The sequence below is a fragment of the Mus caroli genome, unplaced genomic scaffold (assembly GCF_978045245.1).
Source record: "Mus caroli unplaced genomic scaffold, Mus_caroli_1 scaffold_13, whole genome shotgun sequence".
Lineage (NCBI taxonomy): Eukaryota > Metazoa > Chordata > Mammalia > Rodentia > Muridae > Mus > Mus caroli.
In genome coordinates, this window is record NW_028227268.1 from 97,001,112 (window position 1) to 97,028,250 (window position 27,139).

General features: G+C 37.6%; 1 protein-coding gene across 3 annotated transcripts in view; it reads right to left on the reverse strand.

Annotated features, from left to right (window-relative positions):
- Positions 1 to 27,139, reverse strand: part of Fancl (FA complementation group L) — a 75,572-nt gene that overhangs the window by 30,740 nt on the left and 17,693 nt on the right. Inside the window, exons 4-7 of one of the 3 annotated variants that reach the window (XM_021177189.3) lie at positions 26,475 to 26,531; positions 22,268 to 22,368; positions 7,178 to 7,274; positions 2,036 to 2,104 (exon numbers count right to left, since the gene is read on the reverse strand). The exons of 1 other annotated variant lie outside the window; for it this stretch is intronic. In XM_021177189.3, the coding sequence (XP_021032848.1) occupies positions 2,036 to 2,104; positions 7,178 to 7,274; positions 22,268 to 22,368; positions 26,475 to 26,531 (324 nt within the window). Of the gene's footprint in view, positions 1 to 2,035; positions 2,105 to 7,177; positions 7,275 to 22,267; positions 22,369 to 26,474; positions 26,589 to 27,139 lie in introns of all 3 variants that reach the window. One more of the 3 variants, XM_029483514.2, reaches the window with a different exon arrangement.

The following is a 27,139-nucleotide window of genomic DNA, read 5'->3' on the forward strand; positions in this document are numbered from 1 at the left end:
CAGTGAATGGATTAACTGACGGATGAACATAAAAATCTATAGCATTTTAAGAGCAAATTGGTACACATAGACAAGTATGGACAAATCAACTAAATAATACTGACTTAAAAGACCTTACACTGGAAATATGGCATAGGAATATGCATGGATAGCATATGTAGAACTTAAGGGAAATTAATTCCTGTTTAGGAAACTAAAGACACACAGAAGAAAAGAGACCCAGAAAAGGGAAGATGAGCACTGTAGCTCCATGAAGTCGTTATTTCTATTCTAACAGAAAAGGGAGGACTAGGTACAGATCTCAAGCAAATGTGACAAATAGTATTTGCCAAGACAAAAGGAGTCTTAAGTAGCAACAACTTTGATACATTCCAGTTGCTACTAGTTAATCCTGTTTGCTTGGACATATTACAAAAAGCAATTTCTGAGAGTAGTGTCTAAAGTTCTAATGGACAGTATTACAGTAACCCCATACTCACACGGCTAAGGCTCCAAGCTCATAGTAAACAGCACACCACATCTAGTTGTCACAAAATAATTGTGATGTCACAATACACTTCGTGACCTTTCAGGAAACTTACACAGTACTCACATTAAAAAGAAAACTACCAAACTCATTACTAAGATAAATATGAAAATAGAAACAGTATACACAATCCAGACTTGATACTTTCTCATGATCTCAAGAAAGTTTCCTAAGCAAAAGATGGTGCTTCCTGAGTCAAAAAAGACATTTTTAAAGAAAAAAGAAAAAAACCTAAAACTTTTTCTACAACATGAATTGTTGGTTTGGTCTTTTGAGACAAGGTTCCTCTGTGTAGTCCTGGCTGTTATAGTACTTGCTCTGCAGACTAGGAAGGCCTTGAACTCACAGAAATCCACCTGCCTCTGCTTCCCTAATGCTGTGATTAAAGGTGTATGCCACCATCGCTCAGCCACCAGTATTTTTATAAACAGATAAGCTACAGCTAGCACCAAAGGAAAATTACAGACACTTTTCTTTATTTGCTAAGTCTTATCAATTTCCAATGGAGGAAAATTTTTTAAAGAGGAAAAATCAGAAAAATAAACATGACTTAAAATGTCAGGTTAATTATCTGAACTCTCACAAATCTAAATCCTCTTAAACATTTTACAACTAATTTATGAGCAGGGGAGATGGCTCATTGGGCAAAGTGCTTGCCACTCAAAGCTGATAACTTGCACTCAATCCCACATAAAGATGGAAGGAAGAACTTCAAAGGACTCCACATGTGCTCTACAAGAACCCAGTGCCTACACACAACACATCGAATAATAACAAAAGCTTAAAATCATAACAATTCATGTATAATTTTAAACATAAACTAAACAAAACCATGTATAGCTTCTACTTAGAGAAGCCCTGTAAAGCGTCACTATGAATTTGTTCTCTCTTTCCAATCTATAAACAGAGATATCTTCTCCCGGGTACTGTCAACTATCAACCTTGACCTACTGCAAAGGAGGACACTGCCATGGGAGACTTTTCTCTGAACCGAAACACCGGCTCTTTTGATTTTTAAGGCTATTTTACTACTAATAACACCTTCTATGTATATAACACCAGTTTCTAGAACGATTCTAAAGACACTAACCTCTATCAATGTAGTAGAAAACTGAATTAGCCTAAGGAGAGCAAGCAAGGACACAAAGGACATCTCTTAGAGAAGTTATCTATTAGGTCATCAATTTTAGCAGTACACACAACCACACACACACACTCCACTGCTTTCTAAAGAATTTTTTAAGATTTGAACTTAACAATGTATAGCAGTAGACTGTACTTCTACATGCTTGCCTAAAGATATCTAGACAATGTGTGTGTGCATGCTCATGTTTGTACTTAAAGAGAGAAAACAAACATTAGTTTTTGGAAAAATATGAATTATTAAAGAATGAGGTTTTACATCTAATGGCTTAAAAATAAATAAATAAATAAATTTAGACCCTAAAACAATCATTTGAGTAAAAAGAATATACTTTCTAATTATTTAAAATAAACTTAATTATTTACCTGTGGTGTCCAAGAAACAGAAAATGGGACAGGAAAGTCCACAACACAATCTGGTGGCTCTACAGGATACTGTAACAAAGCATGAAAGTAGGTCATTCCTGTATCTGTGTGACAAGCTGACATAAGGTGTTCATAAAAACTAAACTCATTAGACAAAGCATTATTACCTCAACATATATACTGATTGATATAACCTTAAGAGATTATGTATATGCATATACATGTGTGTATACATATATATATATATATATATATATATATATATATATATACATACATGCATACATACACTGAAATTGCACTATTATAGTGCCACTGGGAGCCGACTAGCAGCAACCCCATGCTTAGGAGGTACAAGGTTCAATGATGTGGAGGTTCCAAAAAGTACTGAGTAGGCAACATCAACTTGAGTCAGTATCTGTGCTGCTGCTATGAACTGAGGGACCAAAAGCTGAGTTTCAGTTTTTCTTTAAACAGAGATTAAACCAATTGTTATTTAATTATTCTGATTATAACTACATTTCAATTAACTTCAGTCACCAACTGAATAAGTGGTGTATGTTAAAATAATCAAGAAAAACACACCAATCACTATATGTCACTATTAATTTAAGTGTGACTTCCCATAATAAGCAACTATTCGTATTAAAAAGAAAAAAACAAAGCAAAAACAAAGAAAAGAAAAAAAGAAATAATGAAATGCCTTCTGCTTCATTGCGGGAGAATAAAACTTAGTTTTAAGCAAGAAAAATTTTAAGATTGGTAGAACTATTAGAAAATTAATTACTTGGTTATATAAAAAGAAATGATATCATAAGAACAAATCAGGTTTCTAAGTTACCAAAGATTCAAGGTTCTTTTTTTTTCTAAATTAAATTTATTATTACAGAACTATATTTCAAGATCAATTAAAATACAATTCTAGAATCTTCAAAGTCATTTATAATTAAAAATATTCATTACTTGCCATTAAAACTAAATTCCTTAAAAGAAAATGAGTTTTGCAAAGTTTCCTATGACAACCTGTTTTAAGTCGCAGGTTTCACTTTGTCAGTCTCTCATTTTTCTCATTGCTTTATTGAGTAAAAGTCATAGGAGGGAGAGAAGGAGGAGGAAGAGGAGACGTAGCTTTAACTTTTTTTTTTTTTAATTACTACATTTGAAGTCAATGTTTTCCAAAGAATTAACATTTTGCTATCAAAGTAAGTGTGACTAAAATGAAACTAAATATGAATAGACAGTAATTAATTCTATCTACAGATATAAAGCTAGTAGCAAAACTAATATAAAGCCCCAGAAAAATAGTATAATCTTTAATTTTGAAAGAAGAAAATAAAAAAAAAATCTGGTTAAGACATGACAATGGCAGAACTTGAAGTGTTATAAAGATCTATAAATTATCACGATTCTTTAAAAATATGCAGGTGGCTAGATGCTCAGCAGATTAAAGGGCTTGCCTCAAGCCTGACATTGTGAATTCAATACAGAGAACCCACATTGTAGAAGAAGAGATCTGACTCCCAAAAGTTGTCTTTCAGCATGTGTACCACCAGTGAGCACACACACACACACATACACACACAAGAAAAGTGATTATACAGATTTGTAGGTAGGTAGGTAGATAGATAGATAGATAGATAGATAGATAGATAGATAGATAGATATGTGCCCGCAAAACCTTCCTGCATCAGAAATAGAAAATTTGATTCACTCTGGACTGTTATCCATCACCTGAGGATCTTCGATTGGCCAGTCTCGGTTCTTACTTAAAGACTCATCAGTGTGAGTTGGTAATATAAAGGAACTATACTTATGTAAGATTCAGTACAGTAAATACCACAAATACAATGACATGGGAGATCCACACTCAAAAGAGACAAAAGAAGCAAACTCAATACATGATAACCTTGTGTGTACAAATAAGGCCACTGGATCATCTATAAGATGATGACACCTGCTTAATATATTTATAATGGTGGGAACGTACATGGGCATTTGATGGATTAAACTGATCTGTAGTGGTTTTACTGAATATTCACTCTAAGGTCAACAAAAACAAGGATATATTATATATATTACTATTAAACAAAATGCCAATTTGTTCAAATAAACTACATAAATGAAGAGAATTAAAAGGCAATTTTATATGGATAGTTTGTTATGAATTATTAAAATATAAGGTTATATCATAGGTGTTTATCTTATTTTCCTGTCCCTTTGGAGTTTTTTGCTTTGTTTTGTTTTGGGGGGTTTTTTGTTTGTTTGTTTGTTTTTGGGGGGTGGTTTTTGCTTTTGAAATAGGGTGTCACTCTGTAGTGCAGACAACCTCTGGAACTCAGCTCACTGTACAGTCTGGGTTATCTTCAAATTAGATTAGTAGCAATCCTCTTTTCTTCAGCTTCTCAAATGCTCGGATCACTGGGTTAGAATTCATTTTTAAAATGACTTCTGGGCTGTAGTAGCTAAATTACAGTGTAGGACTAAATACAATGTCCCTAACCCACATAGGCAGTTTGGATAGCCTTTAAATTTTCTGGGTATATGTAATACCAACTTGCATTAGTTATAAAAACGATTTTGTTCTTTTTCTTTGTTTTGATGGCTCTGAGTATAGATGACCTTGGGTAAAGCAGTCAGTCAACTGATCTATAGTTCCAAACTAAAAACTTTTATTTTGGAAATCTAATTGACAACATATACTCTGTATATAGGAGTGGAGCAAGATGTCACACATGTGTAATTCTAGTATCCAGAAATCAAAACCATAATCATCACAGGCTAAAGCCTAGTCTGGTCTACATAGCAACTTCCAGGCCAAATAAGTCTGCATAGGGAGGTTCTGACTCAAAAAAAAAATTATTTTCAATTGTAAGTTTTCACGATTTCTCAGTGTAATTATTCTGTAAATCTCTCGAAGAAAGCCAGGCATTAAATTTTTAAGGAATCATAAACCATGAAGACATATATTTGTTGCAATAGTTCTTAGATTCTGCAGTCTCTCACTCGACAGCACATTCTGAGTCCTAGTCAGCTCTGACCAAAGCAGGACCACTGCCCCACATGATCACACAAACCACAATAGCAAGTGTTCAGCCTCCAACACACACTGGGAGCTGTGCTCATCACATAGGAGAAATTTATTAATTTGCTTGTTTCTTTACTTGTTTACTTGTTTGTTTGTTTCAGGACTAATTATTTTTAACAAGAGTTGTGTAGCTCAAATCAGTACTGAATTCACTGCAGTTCAGAGTTGAAGTCGATGATTGAATTGTGAGAGAATGTGTTCAAAAATAAAAGCAAAACAAAACAAAAATGTACTCCTTTAATGTTGTCAAGAAACAAGGGTTTATGTAAGTACAAAAAAAAAAAAACAATTTAAGAGTTTTTTAAAAAAATCATAGCTTGTATTAAGATATTATTTCTACAATCTTACCAAATAGCCTTAGTGATTAATGTTTCTTAACTGATATTCCTAGACCCAAACACTGAGTGGGAAAGGGGAGGGGAACAGAAACCAAATATTACAGACATACTTGGCCTATCTGTAAGTCTAAATTAAATCAACAAATCTAATAAATCCCATCAAAATAAGATTAAGATACCCGTGCCTTTTTTCAAATACAAACTACCCCCACCTCCTCCCGTCTCAAATAAAACTTTGACTTTTCTCTGCCAGTGTTTGCCTGTAATATGTATTGTGGAACTATAGATGTAAAACAGAAACAGGAAAATATTTTTAGAGAAATATCTCATCTGCATCACAAAGCAATATTTCTTAAAAGTAGCAAATATAATGGAACATACTAATACCATCATTTGGAATATCACCAATTAATGAAGTAAACATTATACTTAGAAAAAAATCTTTTGCTACATTGAACTGAATACTTAAGATTAATAAAAAATAAACTAAGTCTTCCAAACATACGTAAAGGCAGTGTGAGCACAAAGCACTGTCGGCTTAGAGCACAAGTCTTTAACCCTGTGTGTGGACAGAGGCACTCAAACTCTCACACTCTGCCCTCCCTCTTGGTGAGGCAGCTCTCATCAGTGTACGGGTCCTAAACACAGTCACCTGAATGAAGACACAGAAAGAACCCTTGTTGCTGGCCAAGTGTACTTTTTACAAGGATAAAAACTTTTTAAAGCATATCTGTTAAAATGTAAAAAGAAAGTAAAACTATTTTAATGGAACAAACCTCTAACTCATTTTAAAACTTAACTAGATTCATATCCAACTAAATTGCTGATATTGCACCTAAATGTCCCATGTGGGCATGAGAAAAGAGTCACTACTGAAGCCGTCTCTTGGCATCACTAAGAGACAACAACCTTCTTGTGCCACCCACCACAGCTTTATTTGTTTGAATATTTTCTATTTTGAAAACCTTAAAGGCCAGACACATTTTTAAAAAGGACAAACACAATTGATCTTTTCATCACTAGAATCTTCTGAAACACAAGTGATTGATGACTCCACAAAACAATAAAACTCTGGATGTCCTGGCGTCCTTTACATTTCAGTGTCCCAGTCCTTACTAAGGATGATTAATATGCTGAGCTCCCGTATTTCTTAAAATTCCAAGTCTACAACTAAAGAATAAAGAGGAAATGAAAATATAAAATAAATGTTTTGTGAACAGCTATAGATCACTAGCATAGATAAGCTTATAGACATAACCTTTCTAAATTCTTAAAATATATACACCCAAAATGAATAATAAACTGTGAACGTGCATGTACACTCATGTGTGTGTGTGTGTGTGTGTGTGTGTGTGTGTGTGTGTGTGTGTATTTTAGAGGGTGGAGTGAGGAAAAAGATTATAAACTACAAAAACAACTCAGCCAAAAGAAGATGCAAAAGATGTTCCCAGAACAATGGTAATATCATGGTGTCTGGAGCTACTGACTCTTTAATGTTTCTTGATAATAAGGTCTAGATTTTTATGAAATTTGGAATAAATTAGTGACAAGAATTTATCTAGGCTTTTGGAAACTAAATGAATCAATTCCTTGAGGCTTTCTAAAATCAATTTTTAAAATCACCCATGTCATTTAAAAATAGCGAGCACTTCTAAACAGTGAAAATATTCAGAGTTCATCTCTTCAAGTATTTCCTGACCACAAGAACAAGGCACGTACCTTTGCCTTCAACTTGACAGTGATTAGGTGCTTCCTACCAGAAGCATCATCTGCTTTTAACTTGATGGTGCTGAAGGAACTCTCCACACATGCAAGTCTGTGAGGAGAAAAGAATAAAAAATGATCACACAGAGGTGGGCTATGAGGTGGGAGATGGGACCATTCCTACTACTACATGGAGCAAATTAATCAGGAATTTCTGCATGCCAGCTTTTCCTCCTGCTATAGATTTACTGCAGTTAATACACCAGCCTAGTGCTTAATGCAGCCATAGATCTCTGGATTATTTACAGTGTGTGTCAAGGCTCATGCTGTGGTCAGTGAGCACTATGTTTCGCTTTTCCATCACTGGAACCTTTGGCACACACAGCATGTTTCTGTCAGCTTCTACTTATATACAAATTAAACTTCCTGTCAAAATCTTTGATCCATTTCTGTAGTTTCATATAGTATGGGATTTTTATACTTCCTTTATTTGTTTTCCCTCAATGAACTTCTCCTTTGTTATCAGTAATGTTACTGTACATCAATCTGGCTAGTGTTAGTTCACACACTCAAATTAATCCTATGGAAAATGTTGTATAAGCATGGGTATGGACTGGTTTCTTAGCAATAAATTTCTCTTTTGCACAAAATATAGCTTATGACACTTAACCTAGGCATATATTCAAGATGACTAATATTTTAAACACATAGCTCAAACTCAATTGTTTTGGCTTTGAATTGCTCTAAATGCATAAATTCTCTACAATATCCTTTGAAATACATCATTCTGTAAAAAATATAGTCCCTTGAGTACCATAAGCTACTGCCAAAGTAGCCCAAAGTTAGCAGTGTGTTTACTAGTGCACAGCCATTCAGATGGCTCTTGACATTTTTACAATACTCTTCCCTTCAAAAGATAAAAAGTGGACTGAGAACACTGTGCAACTCATCACCCAGATGGAAGAAGAACTCCAGGATCAAAAGGAACATTTGCCTACAAACACAGGTGACTTTTTCTTAATGTCACTATAATTCATGTGGTTACTGACCAGGAACAAAGCAAAAATGGTTTAATTAAAAAAAGCATTGGACAACAAAGGTGTGAATAATGAAAAACAGACAGGAATCTGAGAACATGTGTTAACATTGGATTAATGCATAAAATGAAGCTATGTAAATTATAAGTCCTTTCTAATCAGTAAAATGCCCAGGGTCAGCCAAGCAGTGGTAGCACACGCCTTTAATCCCAGCACTTGGGGCAGAGGCAGGTGGATTCTGAGTTCAAGGCCAGCCTGGTCTACAGAGTGAGTTCCAGGACAGCCAGGGATACACAGAGAAACCCTGTCTCAAAAAACCAAATAAATAAATAAATAAATAAAAGTCCAGGGTCTTAGAAAACAAATGAAAGTAAAATTGTGCACCTGACTGAAAATTTCTTCAGATACAAAAAAAGCGTATGCATTTATTTATTTTCCCTTTATTTATAAGCAACAGTATTATTTAAAAATAAAGGGATTTCTAAAGTATAAAACTCCAGTTTCAAAAATAACAAGAATTAGCACTGATTAAGCCAAAAGCTGAGACAGATGAAAGTGGGTGAGCGCCCACTTAGGAAAAGAAAAATAATCTGTAACACAGGGTGTGATTGTAAATGGCCAAAAATATGGGTATTTCTTTTTAACACAAGAGATCAAAATGGAAGATATATTTTTAAACTAAATTATAAATAATAACACATGCAGAAAACTTACAACTGTTCTGTTATTAACTTTTCAGTGAAATAATCATAGCATTTAGAATCAAGCCAGACAACAACTTAAAAGAATAATTACCAAAACTGATGTCAATCTACTTAATACTAGAAATTTAAAAAAAAGAGATGACAAACCCTGAGAAGCACACACACACACAAAGGTTAAGAGTAAAGATTAATACCGATGAAATCTGTAACTACTAATGTGAGAATCAAGAGCTATACACTGAACTAGGTGTGCACGAATGGCATTGAACTAGGTGTGCACGAATGGCAATTAAAACAAACTAGACCTAATACGTGAGTATCTCTTGAAATACTGTACTTAATTTAATCCACAACTAAGATTATTTAGCTTTTTTCCTGCATGGACATAGTACTGACATCCACAGGCAGCCCACTTCAAAGCACAGACAGAGAAGATGTAGGTATGTACTTCTCCAAACCTTTGACATTCCATACTTACGGTTCAGCATTAACTGCATCATTCCTGACTATTCAAAACTTCCCCCAACCCCTGATCATGCTTGTCACTTCATTTCTTTTCATAGCATCAATCCATGTTGTCTCCTGTGTCAACATTAGTCCTGCCTTTTAAATCAAATCAACTCCTTGCCCCAAAATATTCAGCTAGCCCCCATTCCCTACAGTCTCTGACCCAGAGCAGAAATCCTGCAATCTAGTCTCAAAGCGTTGTCCTTTCATGTAAGCTCCTGGTTAGATTTTTTTTTTTTCTTTTCTTTCATCAACTCAGCATAAGTGTCATCTGGGAAGAGAGATCTTCAATTGGAAAAGGACCTCCATCAATTAGCCCATAGGCTGAATTTATTTGATTAATGACTGATGTGGATGGGATGTCCCCACCCACTGTGGGCAGTGCCAGGCCTGTGCACAACAGTTCTCAACCTGTGAACCCAGACCCCTTTCAGAGGGGTCACCTAAGTCTATGAGAAAATACAGGTACTATATTAACATCCATAACAGTAGCAAATTTCCAGTTATGAAATAGCAACATAGTTTTATAGTTGGGGGTCACCACAACATGAGGAACTGTACTAAAGGGTCACAGTTTTAGAAAGGTTGAGAACCACTACGTGAGCAGGTAGATCAGATCTCTATAGGAAATCAGGATGAGCAAACCAGTAAGCAGTGTTCCTTTGTGGTCTCTGCTTCAGTTCCTGCCTTCAATTCCTGCCCTGACTTTCCTACATAATGAACTAAAAGCTGTAAGCTAAAATAAAGCTGCTCTTGCCATGACACTTTATCACAACAATGGTAATCAAGGTAGAACATATAATGTGTTTCTTTTTCAGCTTTATTAGGAAGTATTAGCTGTGCTCTAATTACTAGGATCAAATTGTATAAATAAATATGTATTTCCATTTCTCCCAATGCTATGATTCTTTGAAATGTATTACCAATGATAAAAAAATACCACAATTAACCAGCTTCCAGGATTACAGGCTTAACTACAAAGCCTTACAACACATATTGGTAATTTTTCAATAGCACATCCGATTTAGTACGACCTCTTTCTGAAGATAAATGCAAAGGCCAAATCACAGAACTGTACTCATTCTAAATGATAAATAATATGCTGTCGGGGAGAACAAAGCATCAGCTCGCATCTCTTAGAACCATTTAATCTATAAATTATCTAGGGACATGTGATTATTAAAATAAATATAAGTTATCTGACAAATGGTGACTATATATTTCTTCCAAAATTCAATCCTTTCCAGTCTCAAGTGATGAGACTAACAGGCACTGGGATGGTTCTAGGTAAAACTATCTACAGAGCAAAATATTTGATGCTTTCAAGTCTAGGATACTCAACCACAAAGACAATTCAAACACTCCAATTCTGAACATGTAAATAAGCCACTCTGGAAAGCAACATAAACTGAAGTTAAGAGAAACCTATCAACTCATCTTGGGCCAGGTGTCATGGATCTTTATGAGCCAGTGTACCATCCAGAATCACCCAGAGCTTGCACCACTCTCAATAGAAGGAGTTGCTGTTGAGAATGTTTTAGGGAAGTTAAACTGAGTATAAAAATGAAAACAAGACCAATCAAACTTAAAGTTAGCAACTAATTCTCATAGTCACGTCAATAACAAAGAAAAATATATGTCCCATCCTATTTTCAATATTTTTTTTCCTTTCCAACTTAAATATTTTTAAGTCCTAACCCTATGTGGTCCAAGTGTCCATCAGAGCTGGATATGGAGGTTCATGTTTATAATTCAGACACTTGGGAGGCCGAGGCAGGTGGAGTGCCCCCCATGTTGGAGGCTACCTGGCTTACACAGCAAGTTCAAGATCAGCCTCAGCTATAAAAATCAATTTTTTTCTAGCTGAAAGAACTACAGAGATGGAAATAGAGAGGAGCCTGAAGAAAAGAAGGTCCAGCAACAGGATCAAAGTGGGATCCAGCTCAAGGGGAGGTCCCAAGGCCTGACACTATTACTGAGGCTATGGAATGCTCACAAAAAGGGATCTATCATGACTGCCCTCCGAAAGATCCAACAAGCAGCTGAAAGAGTCAGATGCAGATATTTGCATCCAACCAATGGACAGAAGGAGCTGACCCCTGTTGTTGAATTAAGGAAGGCTGAAAGAAGCTGAGGAGAAAGGTGATCCTGCAGGAGGACCAGCAGTCTTAATTAATCTGAACCCCTGAGATCTTTCAAACACTGGACCACCAAACAGACAGCATACACCAGCTGATATGAGGCCCCCAACACACATACAATAGAGGACTTCTGGGTCTGTGTTCATTCAGAGATGATGCACCTAACCCTCAAGAAACTGGAGGCCCCAGGGAGTTTAGGGGTCAGGTGGGGGGGGGGGGCATCCATGTGAAGATGGAGTGGGATGGGGAGGAGGTGTAGGATGTATAGCAGTCAGAGTGTGAATGGGGGTGGGCAGGGAATGGAATATGGAGTATAAAAATGAATAACAAAATTAAATTTAAAAAAATAAAATAGCCGGGCGTGGTGGCGCACGCCTTTAATCCCAGCACTCGGGAGGCAGAGGCAGGCGGATTTCTGAGTTCGAGGCCAGCCTGGTCTACAAAGTGAGTGCCAGGATAGCCAGGGCTACACAGAGAAACCCTGTCTCGAAAAACCAAAAAAAAAATAAATAAATAAAAAAAATAAAAAAATAAAAATAAAAATAAAAAAATAAAATAAATGCTACTTGACAGTAATAGATGAAAAGATAAAACTTAAAAAACAAAAAACAGTAATGAAAATGCAGAAATGCCAACTATCTAATTTTTAAACAAAGTATATGTTACCCTCAAAAAGACCTTTCTCTTCTTATCACATTCCACCTGGCTAATCTACAAGATTATTTATTCAAATATTTAGAAAATACAGGTATTTTAACATGGGGTCAAAATAATTACGTTTCTGAAATGCATTAAAACAAACAAATTACTGTGTGTATCAGTTCAAAGGATATTTTAAATTATAGCTGCCAGCTGCTAAGGAAATGCCTCAAAGAGTAGCAAGTCTGACATGGACCAACACAGTTCAGTTCAGGCCTTGACCTTGGGTCTGCAGATCCTACCCTAATTTTATCTTGTCCTGGTAGACCACACCTAAGAATTAAGTTACAAAAATACATTTTGTGGATTTTCTTAATTCACTGGACAGTGCTGGGTAAACACTGACAAAAATATCAATCCACGCTTCTCACAATCCATTCACACAGCATCTCATCTCCTAAAAATTCTTCACAATCAGAAAGAGCTATGCTCTGAGTCACTCATCCTGGTCCCTATCACTAAGTTGTCATGACAACAGAACTTTAAAAGTCTCTCTAACAATGGAGTAGTTTTGTAAATAGACATTTTACTCATGGTAAGGTAGATTTGATTAGCTTCATTCTCAGTGTGTGCCTATCTCTAGACCTAGAGGAACTTCATTAAAGGTTCCATAACAGAGGTGTCTTGTGACATGGTTCCAAGCAGCAGAATCCCCAATGTGCCTAGATAGAATGTATACATCCATATTTATACAATGTATACATCCACTGTATAAAAGTATTTACTTGGAATTTATTCTGAGAATTAAATAATATAAAAAGCAGCAAACAGCAGGATCAGGCAGTCTTCTATAGAGTAACTTTAGCCTAAGATACATAATTTTTGCCTAATGAATGGTATATGCCAGAAGAATTCATACCCTTACTCTGAGCTTTCATCTCTCATACAAGTTGGAAATTTAGTCCCTTTCTACCACCTCATTACAATATGACAATGCAAAGGAAAAGTCAACACTTCCAGTGTAGCTCCTAAAGTACTTATTGCATCTAAGACTTCACACACTGTACTATTTCCCTTATAACTAACTCCATTGCCTGTGGCTCTCATGAAATGCCACAATTAAACTCTACAGTACTTATCACAGTTGTAAATATGCACTGCTGTAATCACCTCGTTGAAGCCTGACTCTTCCACTAGATGGTAAGTTCCATGTGGTAGTTTAAGTTGCCTATGTACCTTCATTGCTTTAAATCATATTCAGTACACAATAGCTGGGTTTAAAAAGAAACCTGAATGATTCAAAACTCTTCTTTCCCTATCAGTGACGCTTCAATCAATTTCATTATAGGATTCGCCTCAATCATGTCAGATCTACTTGGAAACCTCCCTTAAATGCAGAAATAAAACAAGACCCTTGATCAGGGGACAGTAGAATTGAGCATGATGGTGGGGGCTCAGGTCAGCCTATCCTGAGGGTATGAGTGTGGGAGAGCTGGCCCCACAACTTCTGTGCTGTAAGGCAGCATGGGTGAAGGAAAGGTGCCCACCCCCACACTCCTCTTGGCACCTACAACAGGTAGGAGACCTGGCCCTGGGGCAATGAGAGCAGGAGAGCTAGCTGTCCCTGCCCCTCAGCTGCTGTTGCACTTGGGAGAGAGAGCAGGCTCTGCACCTCACCTGGGCAACACAGTGGCCATGTCCCTGGACATGGGGGGTGCAGGTGGGCATGAGTTCAGGAGACTGACACAGTCTTCCTCTTATCTGCTGTGTGGTGGCAAGGACATGGAGAGATCTCTCCTCCCCTACCTCACATGCTTCACCACCTATGGTAAGTGGGAGAGCTGAACTCGGTCGGGATCATGAGAGTAGTAGACCTGGCCATGTCCCTCACTAGCTGCAACACTTGGGAGTGAGCCCTGTACCTCACCTGGGCAACAGAATAGAGCTGGCCCTGGTTGTGGGTGAGCCAGCCCAAAGGCATGAGAGTGGGAGAGTTGACAGTGGGCTGGCCAGCTATCAAGCCCAGATCCAGGGCTTTGAGTTGGCCCATCCCTACATCTACCCCATCTAAGAACTGCTGGAGTACATGAAAGGGCCACTCCTCCAGATCCAATAGTACAGGATCCCCATGACACAGGGCAATGCAGGATGTCTGATAAGAGTCCCAGTGAGGGTCCAGTATTGATAGTGTATCAGAAGTCAGAGGCCCCATACCAGACCAACTAGTCATTGCAAAGAACATTTGCAAGCAAAGAAGAATGGACAAAAGAGTATATTGCAGGACACACTATGACACACTACAGCTTCCACTACAAGATAATTTTTTTCTTTTTCCCTGTTAGGGGTAAGGTTGTAAGGGTGGAGGGCAGGTACCAGGGGAAGAGGAGACGAGTGGAATTGAGGTACATTATGTAAAATTCACAAAGAACCAATAAAAGGCTACAAAATAAACAAGAAGACAACTGTTTCTGCCAATGCCAAGCCCTTTCTACATCCTCAACATTAAGAGGGTAACATGGAAACATCTGAAAATGAAATTAAGTGACTTCTCTTTCTGACCATTTGTATCTAAAGAATGACTGACTCTAGGGCACAAAGGCCTGAACAATCTTCATGACCTCAGCTGGAATTCCTATGACAGCATTTCAGTATTTGTTTTGATCCTCCTCCTCGCCCTTTGTTATAATTAATTTTATTTAAAAGACACATATATTTCAAATCCCACCAGGGAAGAGAACCCTAAGATACCCAAAGCCAGATTTGATGACTATCCATCAAGGACATCAAGTCATCTAATTCCATCATGACAGTACATTTAAAGCTATATGTAAAACCCATTTCTGGCTAAAATGTAGTAATACTATGGACCAGAACTTTTCCGAGCTACTTAATTAAAGTAGCCTGATAAAAGTGGGAAGAAGAGGGGGTCATCAAAGGATTGCAAAGAGAGCCAGAATTTAAAGGCTGTATAGCACGGGGGTTAGGGGTGGGGGGTAGGAGAATATGGACAAAGGACCCAGATAAAGAACAGCTGTTAAGTGGCTAAAGGAACAACAATAAAAAACACAAACAAAACAAAACTCCTTAATAGCACTTTCAGCTATAGGCTTTGTGAGGACTAGAGATGATGGATTTGAAGAATCAAAACAGAGAAAAAGGCATGTCTGGAGAACTTGCTCTAACAGTCTTCCAGCTTTCCCTCTGATAAACCCTTAAGCAAACAGGGTGAAAAGAGAAGGAGAAAGCTACGGAAAAAAAAAAAAAACAGCAATATATACATATATATATATATATATATATATATATATATGGAAACCCATAATAGAAGAGATTAGTTAGAATTTGGAGCTGAAGATGGGAAGTCTAAATGGATACTCGCAAGATCTCAAAGAAGACCTCATGGAGCATAACTTTTACAAGCAAGAAATGGATGAATTTTTGCCCCCAACCCCCACCCCCAAAAATGGATTGAAACTGAGATGAAAACTGTTATTGTAGATAGAAAATATTGAGAATTTAAAATCCACCAACGGGGGGCAGGAGGGGGGATGTCAGCGAATATATAGAAAAGATGGAGGGAAGCAATCAGGCCAATCAACTCATGGAAACAACCACCTTTGAATTCAATCAAGCCCTATCAAAATATCTCCCCATTTTATCTGACTAGCAAAAGAAATCTTGTGGGGGATGAGGAAGTACTACCCTGAGTCTCTAACCTGTTTAATCGCACTTTCCAACCTGGATAAAAGACTATTGGGCACAGTGCTGCAGCCTACATAAGCAAATATTGAAGATCAGATTCCAGAAAGCAATGACCAAGAGCATTGACTGAGCTATCTCCAAACTAAGCCACTTTCCAGTTCCCTTTCGAAAAATATTAATGTCAGTGAATAAAAACAATGTTTTAAGGAAAAAGAAAATGAGGAGGAAAATGCGCAGGAGGAAAGGAGAAGGGGGAGGAGGCAGAAGGGAGCAAAGACTGCGTTCAAGGCAACAAGGAATAACAACAGAACCAAATATAAAGTCCTGTACTTTGCTTTTTATAAATCATTAAGTCAAGCAGCAAAAACAAACGCTCTAAAGTAAATGAGAAAATCTAGAGCTGCATGGAAGGAAAAACAGAGATTTCTTGGAGTATGGGACCACTGGGCCATAAAGGTAAGAGTCTATGAGTAGGAAACAAATCAGTAAAATTATAACTTTACTTATTCATAAAGTCTCTAGGTGGGGGTTAGTTTAGGGTTAGACTTACCTTACGTATACTCAAGGAAATTAACAGCATTGCATTCTTTTTGTACCTTTTGTACTGATTTCATGAAACATGGGGTTTCAAGAGATTCCAAATGGGTAATTTCAGTTAAAAAGCAATGTGTGAAAGTAAGGATGCAATGTGTTAGATATCTGGCACATACAGCACTGTGTACAGGAATGTGTACTGATGTGCTAGAAATCGGGCACACACAGGACGGTGTACAGGAGTGTGTACTGATGTGCTAGAAATCGGGCACACACAGGACGGTGTACAGGAGTGTGTACTGATGTGCTAGAAATCGGGCACACACAGGACGGTGTACAGGAGTGTGTACCGATGTGCTAGATATCAGGCACACACAGAGGACTGTGTACTAATGTGCTAGACATGGGCACACACACAGGGCTGTGTACAGAAGTGTGTACTGATGTGCTAGATATCGGGAACTGATAATAACTGATAACTGATAACTGATAAATAATAAATGTGCTCAGAGAACTGAGCACATTTGCTAACTGGTAACTACTTATCCTTAACTGTAGATAACAAAAACAATAAACTGCTCTATGCAAAAAAAGAAAAAAAGGGGAGAGGAAGAGACGGAGGTGGACAGGGGCAGGAAGGGTAGAGAGGAATTAGAAATAAGGATTGTTGGAAATTAAATAAACTTAATTATCAAGTAAATCTGACTAGAAAATATACACCAAAAAAGTCAAGATGTATTCTAGCTCACATAATTGACATATATAGAAATAAAGCCTAGTGCTTAGAGAATAACTGTGGTTAAAATGGACAGAAGCAGCTGACCCCTGTGGTTGAATTGGAGAAGGGTGAAAGAAGCTGAGGAGAAGGGTGACCCTGTAGAAGGGCCAGAAGTCTCAATTAATCTGGACCTCCAAAATCTCTCAAACTCTGGACACCAAACAGACATACACCAGCTGATATGAGGCCTCCAACACACATACAGTAGAGGACTTCTGGGTCTGTGTTCATTCAGAGATGATGCACCTAACCCTCAAGAGACTAGAGGTCCCAGGGAGTTTAGAGGTCAGGTGGGGTGGGGATTGGGGACATCCACATGAAGACAGGGGGGATGGAGAGGAGGTGTAGGATGTAGAACAGTCAGAGGGTGGGGGGAATAAAATATGGAGTGTAAAAAACTAAATAAATAAATAAATTTTTTAAAAATGATGAGAAAATTAAAAAAAAAAAAAAAACAAATAAACTGTCTCCTAAGTGGTTTTGAAGGTTAGCAGAGGTTGGGTGGTTTGAAATGATAAAGCTAAAACATCACTGCCAAGTCCTGTAAAACTAAGGATTTACAACAAGAAAACAAAAGAGAAAGAAGAGGGGATAGAGGCAAAAAAAAAAAAAGGGGGGGGAGAGAGGGAGGAAAGGAGGGAGGGAGGGAGGAGGAAGAGGAAGAGGAGGAGTTGAAGGAGAGGAAGAAGAGGAGAGGAAGAGGAGGAAGAGGAGGAGGAGGAGCAGGTGGTGGTGGTGTTAGTTGCAGCAGCAGCCCTGTTAAAACACACTGAGTTGAAAGAAAATAAAATGAAAAATGTGCATCAGTGGTAAGGAGTTTTAAGAAGGAAAAGTTAGTAGATACTATAGAGTCATAGTGAATAGTAAAGAGGTCCAGGATGAGGACAGCTGGACTTGTCCACACATCTATCAGTTTCCATGGCTACAGATCAATGTGAATGTAAGAATGCGTGGCTGCCAAGATGACACACTACTAAATACACGTATTTCTAATATTACCCATAAAGAATTTGTGGTAGTTTGGAAAAACGAAAATGAGAAAGAAAAGGTAAAGTAATATTACTAGTGTACATAAATATAAATTACCCAAAATGACTCTAAAATGGACCAAAAATCTGACACTAAGCTTCTCCTAGCCATTGTTGACGGAGTTTAACCAATTAATGAATAATTCATATTACTAGTTAATTAAAAGGGCAGATAATCCAGAGAGTATAACTTTTAATATATGTAAACAAAAATTATCTTTCATTATGTCTCAAAAATATTGTATCATAAAATGGAAGGCCCCCAACATAACTTCCTGCATCTCATAGAGCAGCTGCACTTAAGATTCCTTAATGCAAATCAGTGACTCCACAATAATGGTTCTCAGTTCTAAGATCCAATTTGGAAACCATAATTCTATTATATACACTTCAACAGTCTAGTTATTCTGAAACACTATTACTTGCAATCATGCTTTTACTAACAGTTGGGTGTGAAGTTGTAATTTTTGGCAAGAGACCAATGTATAAATGTCAAGGCTTGTAAGTACACATCTACATGCCGCTGCTATTAGCCTGGAAGACAGTGAAGTTAAGAAGCAGTTAAAACAAAAAACAAAATATAAAAAACAAGCAAACAAAAGGAACAGCCGGGCGTGGTGCTGCACGTCTTTGATCCCAGCACATGGGAAGCAGAAGCAGGCGGATTTCTGAATTCGAGACCAGCCTGGTCTACAGAGTGAGTTCCAGGACGGCCAGAGATACACAGAGAAACCCTGTCTCAAAAAATCCAAAACAAAAAACAAGAAGTCTAAATAAAATTCATGCCTGAAATAATGGCTGACCCATCTTTACACAGAAGTACACCAAAAGCCTTATGTTTCACTCAGATCCAATGCTGAAAGCAGAAAACAATGAGCTGTGGGTAAGAGAGTAAACTGTTCTAAGGACAGATTTCTAAGGAGCACAGTGAGAAGCTGCACCCATGGGCAAAGCACCAGAATCTGCCTTCTAATAGAAATAAGTATACTGCATTGTGATTGCGGCTGAAAACAAATTTATATGAAAATAATTTGGGGAAGCACTTTGTGTATGAGTGTGTGTGTGTGTGTGTGTGTGCGCGTGTGCATGCGTGTTAGCTCCCAGGTTATGGTGTCAGTTTATTAAAAGAAGTATTTTTAGTTCATAATCATATTTCTGTGCAGAGAACTTAGCAGTATATATTTGACCAGAACATTGCCTCCCCAGTGGGCAGATCTCATTGACTCTGTCTTTATAATTGGTCCTAGACTTCCACCAGCTTAGCCAGAACACCCTTTCTCCAACTTAACCTGTATGAAGATAATAGTGGTACAAGTCTTCCTCTGGATCAGCCACCCCAACTTTCCCTTGATGATGCAGTAGGGGTGGAATCTCAGGGTTGTTTTGATTTGCATTTCCCTGATGATTAAGGATGTTGAACATTTTCTTCAGGTGCTTCTCAGCCCTTCGGTATTCCTGACTTGAGGATTCTTTGTTTAGCTCTGTACCCCATTTTTAATGGAATTATTTAAATTTCTGGAGTCCAGTTTCTTGAGCTCTTTGTATATATTAAATATTAGTCCCCTATCAGATTTAGGATTGGTAAAAATCCTTTCCCAATCTTTTGGTGGCCTTTTTGTCTTATTGACAGTATCTTTGGCCTTACAGAAGCTTTGCAATTTTACAAGGTTCCATTTGTCAACTCTTGATCTTACAGCACAGGCCACTGCTGTTCTGTTTAGGAATTTTTCCCCTGTGCCCATATCTTCGAGGCTTTTCCCTACTTTCTCCTCTAAAAATTTCAGTGTCTCTGGTTTTATGTGGAGTTCCTTGATCCACTTAGACTTGAGCTTTGTACAAGGAGATAATAATGGATGCAGTAGGGGACCTCCATGTTGCAACACAAGGCAGGCAAGACCACCAAATCAATGGGATCTAAGTTGTGGGCAGTCACCACCAGCTGAGCCTTCTTGTTCTCTAAGATGGTGACTGTATTGATCCCTGCTTGGACTGTACTGACCCCTGCTCAAAAGACAGGTGGTCTCTCACGTGAAACTTCCCCTTTGCTAGCAGCTTTCTTCTCAGCAGAGACCAGCAGCCCCTGCTCAATGGTCAGGTGGTCTTTTAGGTGGGACACTCCATTGCCAGCAGCTTTCACCTCAGCACAGTCGAGCAGCCTTTGCGTCTCGTGTTTTGTCTCTGCCCTGTGCTTATGGGCAAGCTTAAGCAGCTAGGTAATTATTAGCAGGTCCAGGACCTGGGGTAACTGGTTAAAGGCAGGCCTTACAGTATTTTGAGCAGCTTAAAGAGACAGCCCTTTGCTGCTGCTCTATGTAGAGGGGCCACTTGACAAAGGGTGTAAAATCTCTTTAGATAGTCCGATGCTGAAATTCTCTGGCCTTTTCTCCGTGGATTCTGCACCTTTTGGTCTCCTGTTTCTCCACAACAGCCTGGGTGGGACCCAACCGTCTACCCCTTGACCTTGTTTCCTTTGAACACCTTGTTTGGCTGAGTTCCAGGACAGCCAGGGCTATACAGAGAAACCCTGTCTCAAAAAACCAAAAAAAAAAAATTGTTTTCTACTTAGGATGGACTCCTCTTAAAATGTTATTTGATGTTTGGCTTCTTTAAATTAGTGGTCAAAAGGCCAACTCAGAAAACACCGAGAAAGCAACACATATAAAAATAATGAAATGTCTTAAATACTTTCAAAAAAACTTGCTAGTGAAAAATTCCACATTCCAAATGGTCCCTGAGTCAGCCTTGGATTTATCTAGTAATAAAGAACCTGAAGCTGGATAATAAATAAACATGAAAGGAGAGCTGGTAGCAGTTACAAACAGATCTAAACTGCTTATCTGCACTGATACTACTTCAAGCTTATAATAGACTTAATAACAATATGATATGTAAAATGTCCACACTAAGAATTGAATTTAGCAACTGAAAATCCGGGAGGTTACCAGATACTTTTTTCTCAGTGGTCAATGAATGAAGTTTTAACAAGTTACATTTCCACCTACGGAATCTCATGATTTTCTCTTCTGCCCACTTCCGTCCCACCTTCCCTCTCTCCTTCTCTCCTCTCCTCCTCTCCTCCTCTTCACCTCCCTCTCCCCCCCCCACCCCCGGTGTTTTAAAACAGGGTCTCTCTCTATAGCCAAGCTATCCTGAAATTCACAGAGATCCACCTGCTTCTGCCTTCCAAATGCTTGGATTAAAGGTGTGTGCCAGCCCTCTTTTAAGTTTCTTATTTCTAAGCTTCTTTACTCATTATTTTCTTCAGAGAAGCAAGATAATTTTTCCAAACCTTATTTATGAAGACTTACTGTTGAAAAGTACAAAAACATTTAAAATGTATGTGGTTATTTAAATTTAGCAAAGAAAAACTGAGTAACAGCCAAATACAGTTACATACACACACTAAAAACCACTGCAATTTCCATTTTGATTCATAGTTATATTTGATTAATAGTATATTTCTGAACATATACATATATGGTGTGTAGGTATATGTATGCGCATCCACATGCATGTGGAATTCAGATATTTATACTATATTTTTTCTTCAATAGGTCTCAACCTTACTTATTGAGGGAGAGCGGTCAGCAATTAGGCTGGCTTAGTTGACCAACGTGTTCCATGAGGACTGACTTACCCACTCAGCACTTCTACAGTTCCATGCTTGCACAGCAAACACTCGACCCACTGAGCATAGCCCAGCCCGGGGCTTTACTTTTAAACATGACACAGGTATAGTCACAACACTGTTCTGTGTCTAATGAAAAGTCCTATTAAGATAAATCTTCCTGTGTGCATAAAATTCCATTCTTTCAAATCACATGTAGCTTTTCAGGTTAATATTCCACAATGCTTCTGTCCATAACTGAGAGCAAGCAACAACCAGGATCAAATACTCAACATTAAAAGAAAACATCAGATCCTCTCTATCAACTAAAAGCAGCTACAAAACCATCCTACAACAACCAGAAATATACTAAGTCACACTATGTGAAAAAAAAGGCATTTCTAAGATATATTTTTAAATGGACATACTTATCCCAACCAATGGCTCCTATCTCAGTAAGAAGGTCTTTGCAGAAACTGCAAGAAGGTGGTTGTACACACAACTCTTGTTTATTCTTTAAAGCAACTTCCTGTTGAAAGAAACATATTTTAATTGGCTATGGAATTAACAACTGAGTTATTAACTAACTACAAAACAAAGTTCATAATACTCTCATCACCTAACAGAAATGCTCACTATTTTTTATAGAAAACCCAGGTGATGGTCGATTCTGTTGTAGTGTTCAAAGATGGTAGAGAACACCAGGCACACAGACAGAGTCACCATGAAATAATCTAGGAAAACTAAAAAACAAGTCCCAGAAAGAATAACACATGTTTTAGACAGGTCTTACAGAGGTTAAATACTGCCTAACATTTCCTACTTAAGACAACTTAGACTCATTGGTTTGGTTTGAAAGCAGTGGAAGTAAAATAATACACTTAAGAGAGTTCTTCTCAAATAGTCTCTGTTCTCAATAATTAAAAACACACATGCCTGACTATCACTAAAAAGTGCCACAGAAAGTTACAAAGCTTTCTGAATCGGTTCCAGAACTAGTAACTTCATGTGAGCAACGCACATGAGCAAGGTTGTCACTGCCAATGAGAACACGGTTTCAGAAACAAACTAACCATCCCCACAGCTTTAGGGACAAGAGTCTAAATAGTATTGAAATCATCAATTTTGTTTACAATTTCTGAAGAAAGGCAGGCTACAGGATCTCACCTGTATTCAGAAACACAGCCCAAACGTACAATAGATGTCTCTAAGCCAAGATAAGTGAGAGGGTATTACTTTCGTTTAAATTAACAAATTAAACGGCCATCAGAGCTATAACTTACAATTAAATAGTTAGTTGTAATATTAAGAGTTTAATAGGATACAATCTTGTTCTGGTTCCTGGGTTCTTATATTTGCATATTAAACAATAGCCAGGACAAAATTTCCTAATTTTTTTTCTAATATCAAGGGGATATGAAACAATTGTTTCTTTACTTTACTCATTTAAAGCTCCTATTTTGTGTTCATCAATGTAGCTTCTAAGTTTGATAATCTTTATTAGGGTTTATAAATTCATAAGTCAAAATGTAAATTTAGAAGCTGATCCTAAGTAACTCTGCACCTAAGCCTTTTATCTACGGTATGCTCAAAGAGTTGCTATGAGGACGCAAGAATAGCCTTGGAAGAAAGACATAACTACTAAGTTTCCAGTAAATACCACCCTACACTTTTATAAAACATCCAAAGGAACTACAAAATAAGAAATATCAAAATGCTTTCAGTTGTCAGTAGCAATATTGGTGTTGTCATTTTGACAGAAACAAAGATAAGAGAAGCGTAACAAGTTAGACACAACTGTTGTGGTTTGGATCTGAAGCATGCCTCAAAAGCTCATGTGCTTCAGGCTTGGTCCCCAGTGAAAAGTACTATGAGCTCTGGAATGGGTCAATTCCCTAGTAAGTTCAGAGCTCTATGGGCCATTGGGAAGTAAGGCCTGGTTACAGAAAGTAGGTCTTGAGGTGGCAGGACCTTGGAGGGCATGTCTAGTCCAGATCCTTATGTCAGTCTCTCTGCCTCTAATCCACCACAACATAAGCCACTTTTCTTCTCCCAAACATAATCTTCTACCACACCAAGCAGGAATCCAGAAGCTATGGATCCATGTTGACCATGAGCTGAAACTTCTGAATGTAGATGCAAAACTAGGCTCCTTTCACTAAGTTTTTTTCAAGTACTTATCACAGAGACAAAACATTAGTCAGCATAATAACCAAAATAAACAAATGGCAAATCAGTAAATGTAATTAGAAACCAACACTTTAAGGAGTCAAAAGCATAAGTGCAAAGAAAAACCAATAATGAGAATGGAAACACTGCTATGAACTCATGATTATCTTCCCTAGCTCTGTCTGCTGAAAAGAATGAGAAGCAGAAACAGCAACAAGTACCACACGCAGTTTGTAGACTATGGTATCTGACACTACTTCCCATGATAATAATGATTATTATTACTACAAATAAATCCTACAGATTTATTAGAGTGGCTGATTATAGTTCTAGAATAGAATGAATAAGTATGTCTAGAGCGACTGGCATCACAAGGCAGGAAGGTTAGGTTATATTAAAAGACCACAGGAGGCAATATTAAGCATTTTGAATTGACCAAAAATAGGATACTTTCAGCATCAGAAAGAAATTGACTGTAATGGATTAAAGCTAATGAAACTTACAAAACTCATGAGTTAATAATGATCCTTAAAGACATATCAGTTCCCTGTGGTAGTTGCCAGCACTAACTCATTATAATAAAAATTGTTTTTTAAAGAAAAGAAGCACCTATCTTGTTGCTCTAGTGTAAGCTCTGCCTCATAGTAACTAAATAATGCTGAGGGTTCTTATTCACATATTTTTGGTTAATAAATCTAAATGATAGTTTTGTTTTGTTTTCTTTTCCTCGCCATTTGTGGTACTGTCCTTTGACAACACATTACACAAGCTGTGAGGTTTTATCCCCTGTACCACAAAATGTAAAACGCAACTTAATGAGAAACAAATCCTTTAAAAATGCCAGTGAAATGTTGGACAGGGAAGGATCAGCAGGGGATGATAAAACACCTAGGTGGTAAGCTGACAGGAAATTGTTGCTGATGCATCTAAACCTACTGGCCAACTCTCACTAACTGAAGACTAAGCAGACATTTGTACAACCCCTACAGTAATACAGTAAGAAGTACAAAGCACCAAGTACTCATATCAAAAGAAATATGCTGAGTACTAACCTGCAGATTACAAAGAAAAGTACAAACAAAAAGCAAAACAACAACAACAAGCCCTCATTATCCTTTACGTAAATTGCTTGGGAAATGCTTAGGATTTTATTTTTTATTTTTTCAGATTTTACATTAGTTACATGTGCATAGTAAGGTATCTTTCAGGTGAGACCAGAACTGAAGCATAATATTCATATTTTATTCCTTATACGAATTTTAAAGGAAATTTTAAACTATGACTAGCAATTTTCTGCATGACACAAAGTCTCACTCTATGACACCTGCCATTTGTGTTTTCATGGCAGTGTTCAAAACATTTGGGATGTGAACCGTTTTTTGTTTGGATGTGATGGATGCTCGACCCTTAGGAGAGGGTGTTGAAAGATTTTATGAATGGCTAACATACTCACTTTGCAATGAGAGAAATCTCACAGGGCACATGACTTGTTATGTCCAACAACTAAAGGACATGAAAAAAAGAGGATCAAGAGGAAAAAGAGACAGCATGAATTAAAGCTCACCTCAGCATCCAAGTCATCCAAGTTCAAGAGCGAGACTCTTCCCTCCCATAAGAGCAAAGGTTCTGTAAGGCTATCTCTAAGGCCATGGCGACTATAATTACATATTCAAAGTCACTATTATTGCCTTTTTCTTCCCATATGTGTTCATAGTGTGTGTTTGGAGCATATGTACTACAGCACACACGTGAGCTTTAAAGGACAACTTCACGGGGTTGCTCCTCTCTTTATCACTGTGGGAGTGCTGGAGCTGAACTCAGTCACCAGGTTGCACACCAAGTGCCAGTACCTAAAAGCCATCTTGTCAGTCCCAATATTCAATAATTGAAACAGGCAAGCACTTAGCTAAAGATATATAAACTGATATATTTTTAAAGGAGTTAATACAATCTCCAGGCTTTCCTGAAGTTAAACTACTACAATATCTTCCCAAAATATTAGGGAAGGAAGATGATTGACAAAGGCTGAAGTTAGGTCATAGAATCAGGGTACTCAATGCAATTACCTCACTTTCTTTATGTTGCAAAAGCCCTTCAGGACTCTGTATCTGTACAAAGAGTTACTTAATATTATATGCCATTTAATTAAGTATGCCCCCTTCATGCAAGCAAGAATTCTGACTTCAATGTCCACCACCCATAACCCAGGTCTGGGGAGATAAAGGCAGGAAGATCTGTGGGGCTCGATGGTTGGCCAAGTTAGCTGAGTCAACAATCATTGTATCAGTGAGACACACCATCTCAATGATAAGGTGTAACACAACTGAGAAAATTGACAATTGACTATGTCCACATCCACATAGACAAATGTGTACACAAAACCATCAATACACAGATAAATAACATTTGAAAAGTTTCAGAAACAATAAAGACTTATTAGATATAATTGTTAGAAAAAATTCTTACCAAAATCATCTTCAATTCCATCATAAAACTCATTAGATCAGGAGAGTGCTTCATTCTCTAAATTAAAACATTTTCAGATAATAACTCATGAAATTGATGTTCCAGTCATTGAATCTGAAATGTATGTGGACATCTAAATCTGAAAGCCATTAATTACTGAAACATTTGTCATAATGTCTATTTCTGCCGACTTCATTTTGAAAGAGTGACTAAAACTTCTGTCTTTGATTTCTATTGTGATAAACACCTTGACCACAAGAAAGGTGAGGAGGAGAGGGTTTGTTTGAGTTTATAGCTAGAGTCCATCTTAAAGGTTAGAAACACCAGGCAAGAGCTGAAAGCAGAGATCATATAGAAATACTGCTTACAGTCTTGCTACCATAGCCTTCTTTCTCAGTTTGCTTTCTTAGACCATCCAGGACCACATGGCCGGAGGTGGTATCACCCACAGTGGGCAAAAGCAATCACTAGTCAGGAAAATGCCCCACACACTTGCCTACAGACCATCGAGGAAAGCAATTTCTCAGTGGCGAGTGTTCTTCCCTATAACTCAAGTTTGTATCAATCAAGTTGAATACAACTAGGCAGGACTACCCTATCTTCGTGAAATGTAGTGAATCGTAGAAGACATCCTTTAAAAGTGCGCACATACATACCTCCATTTC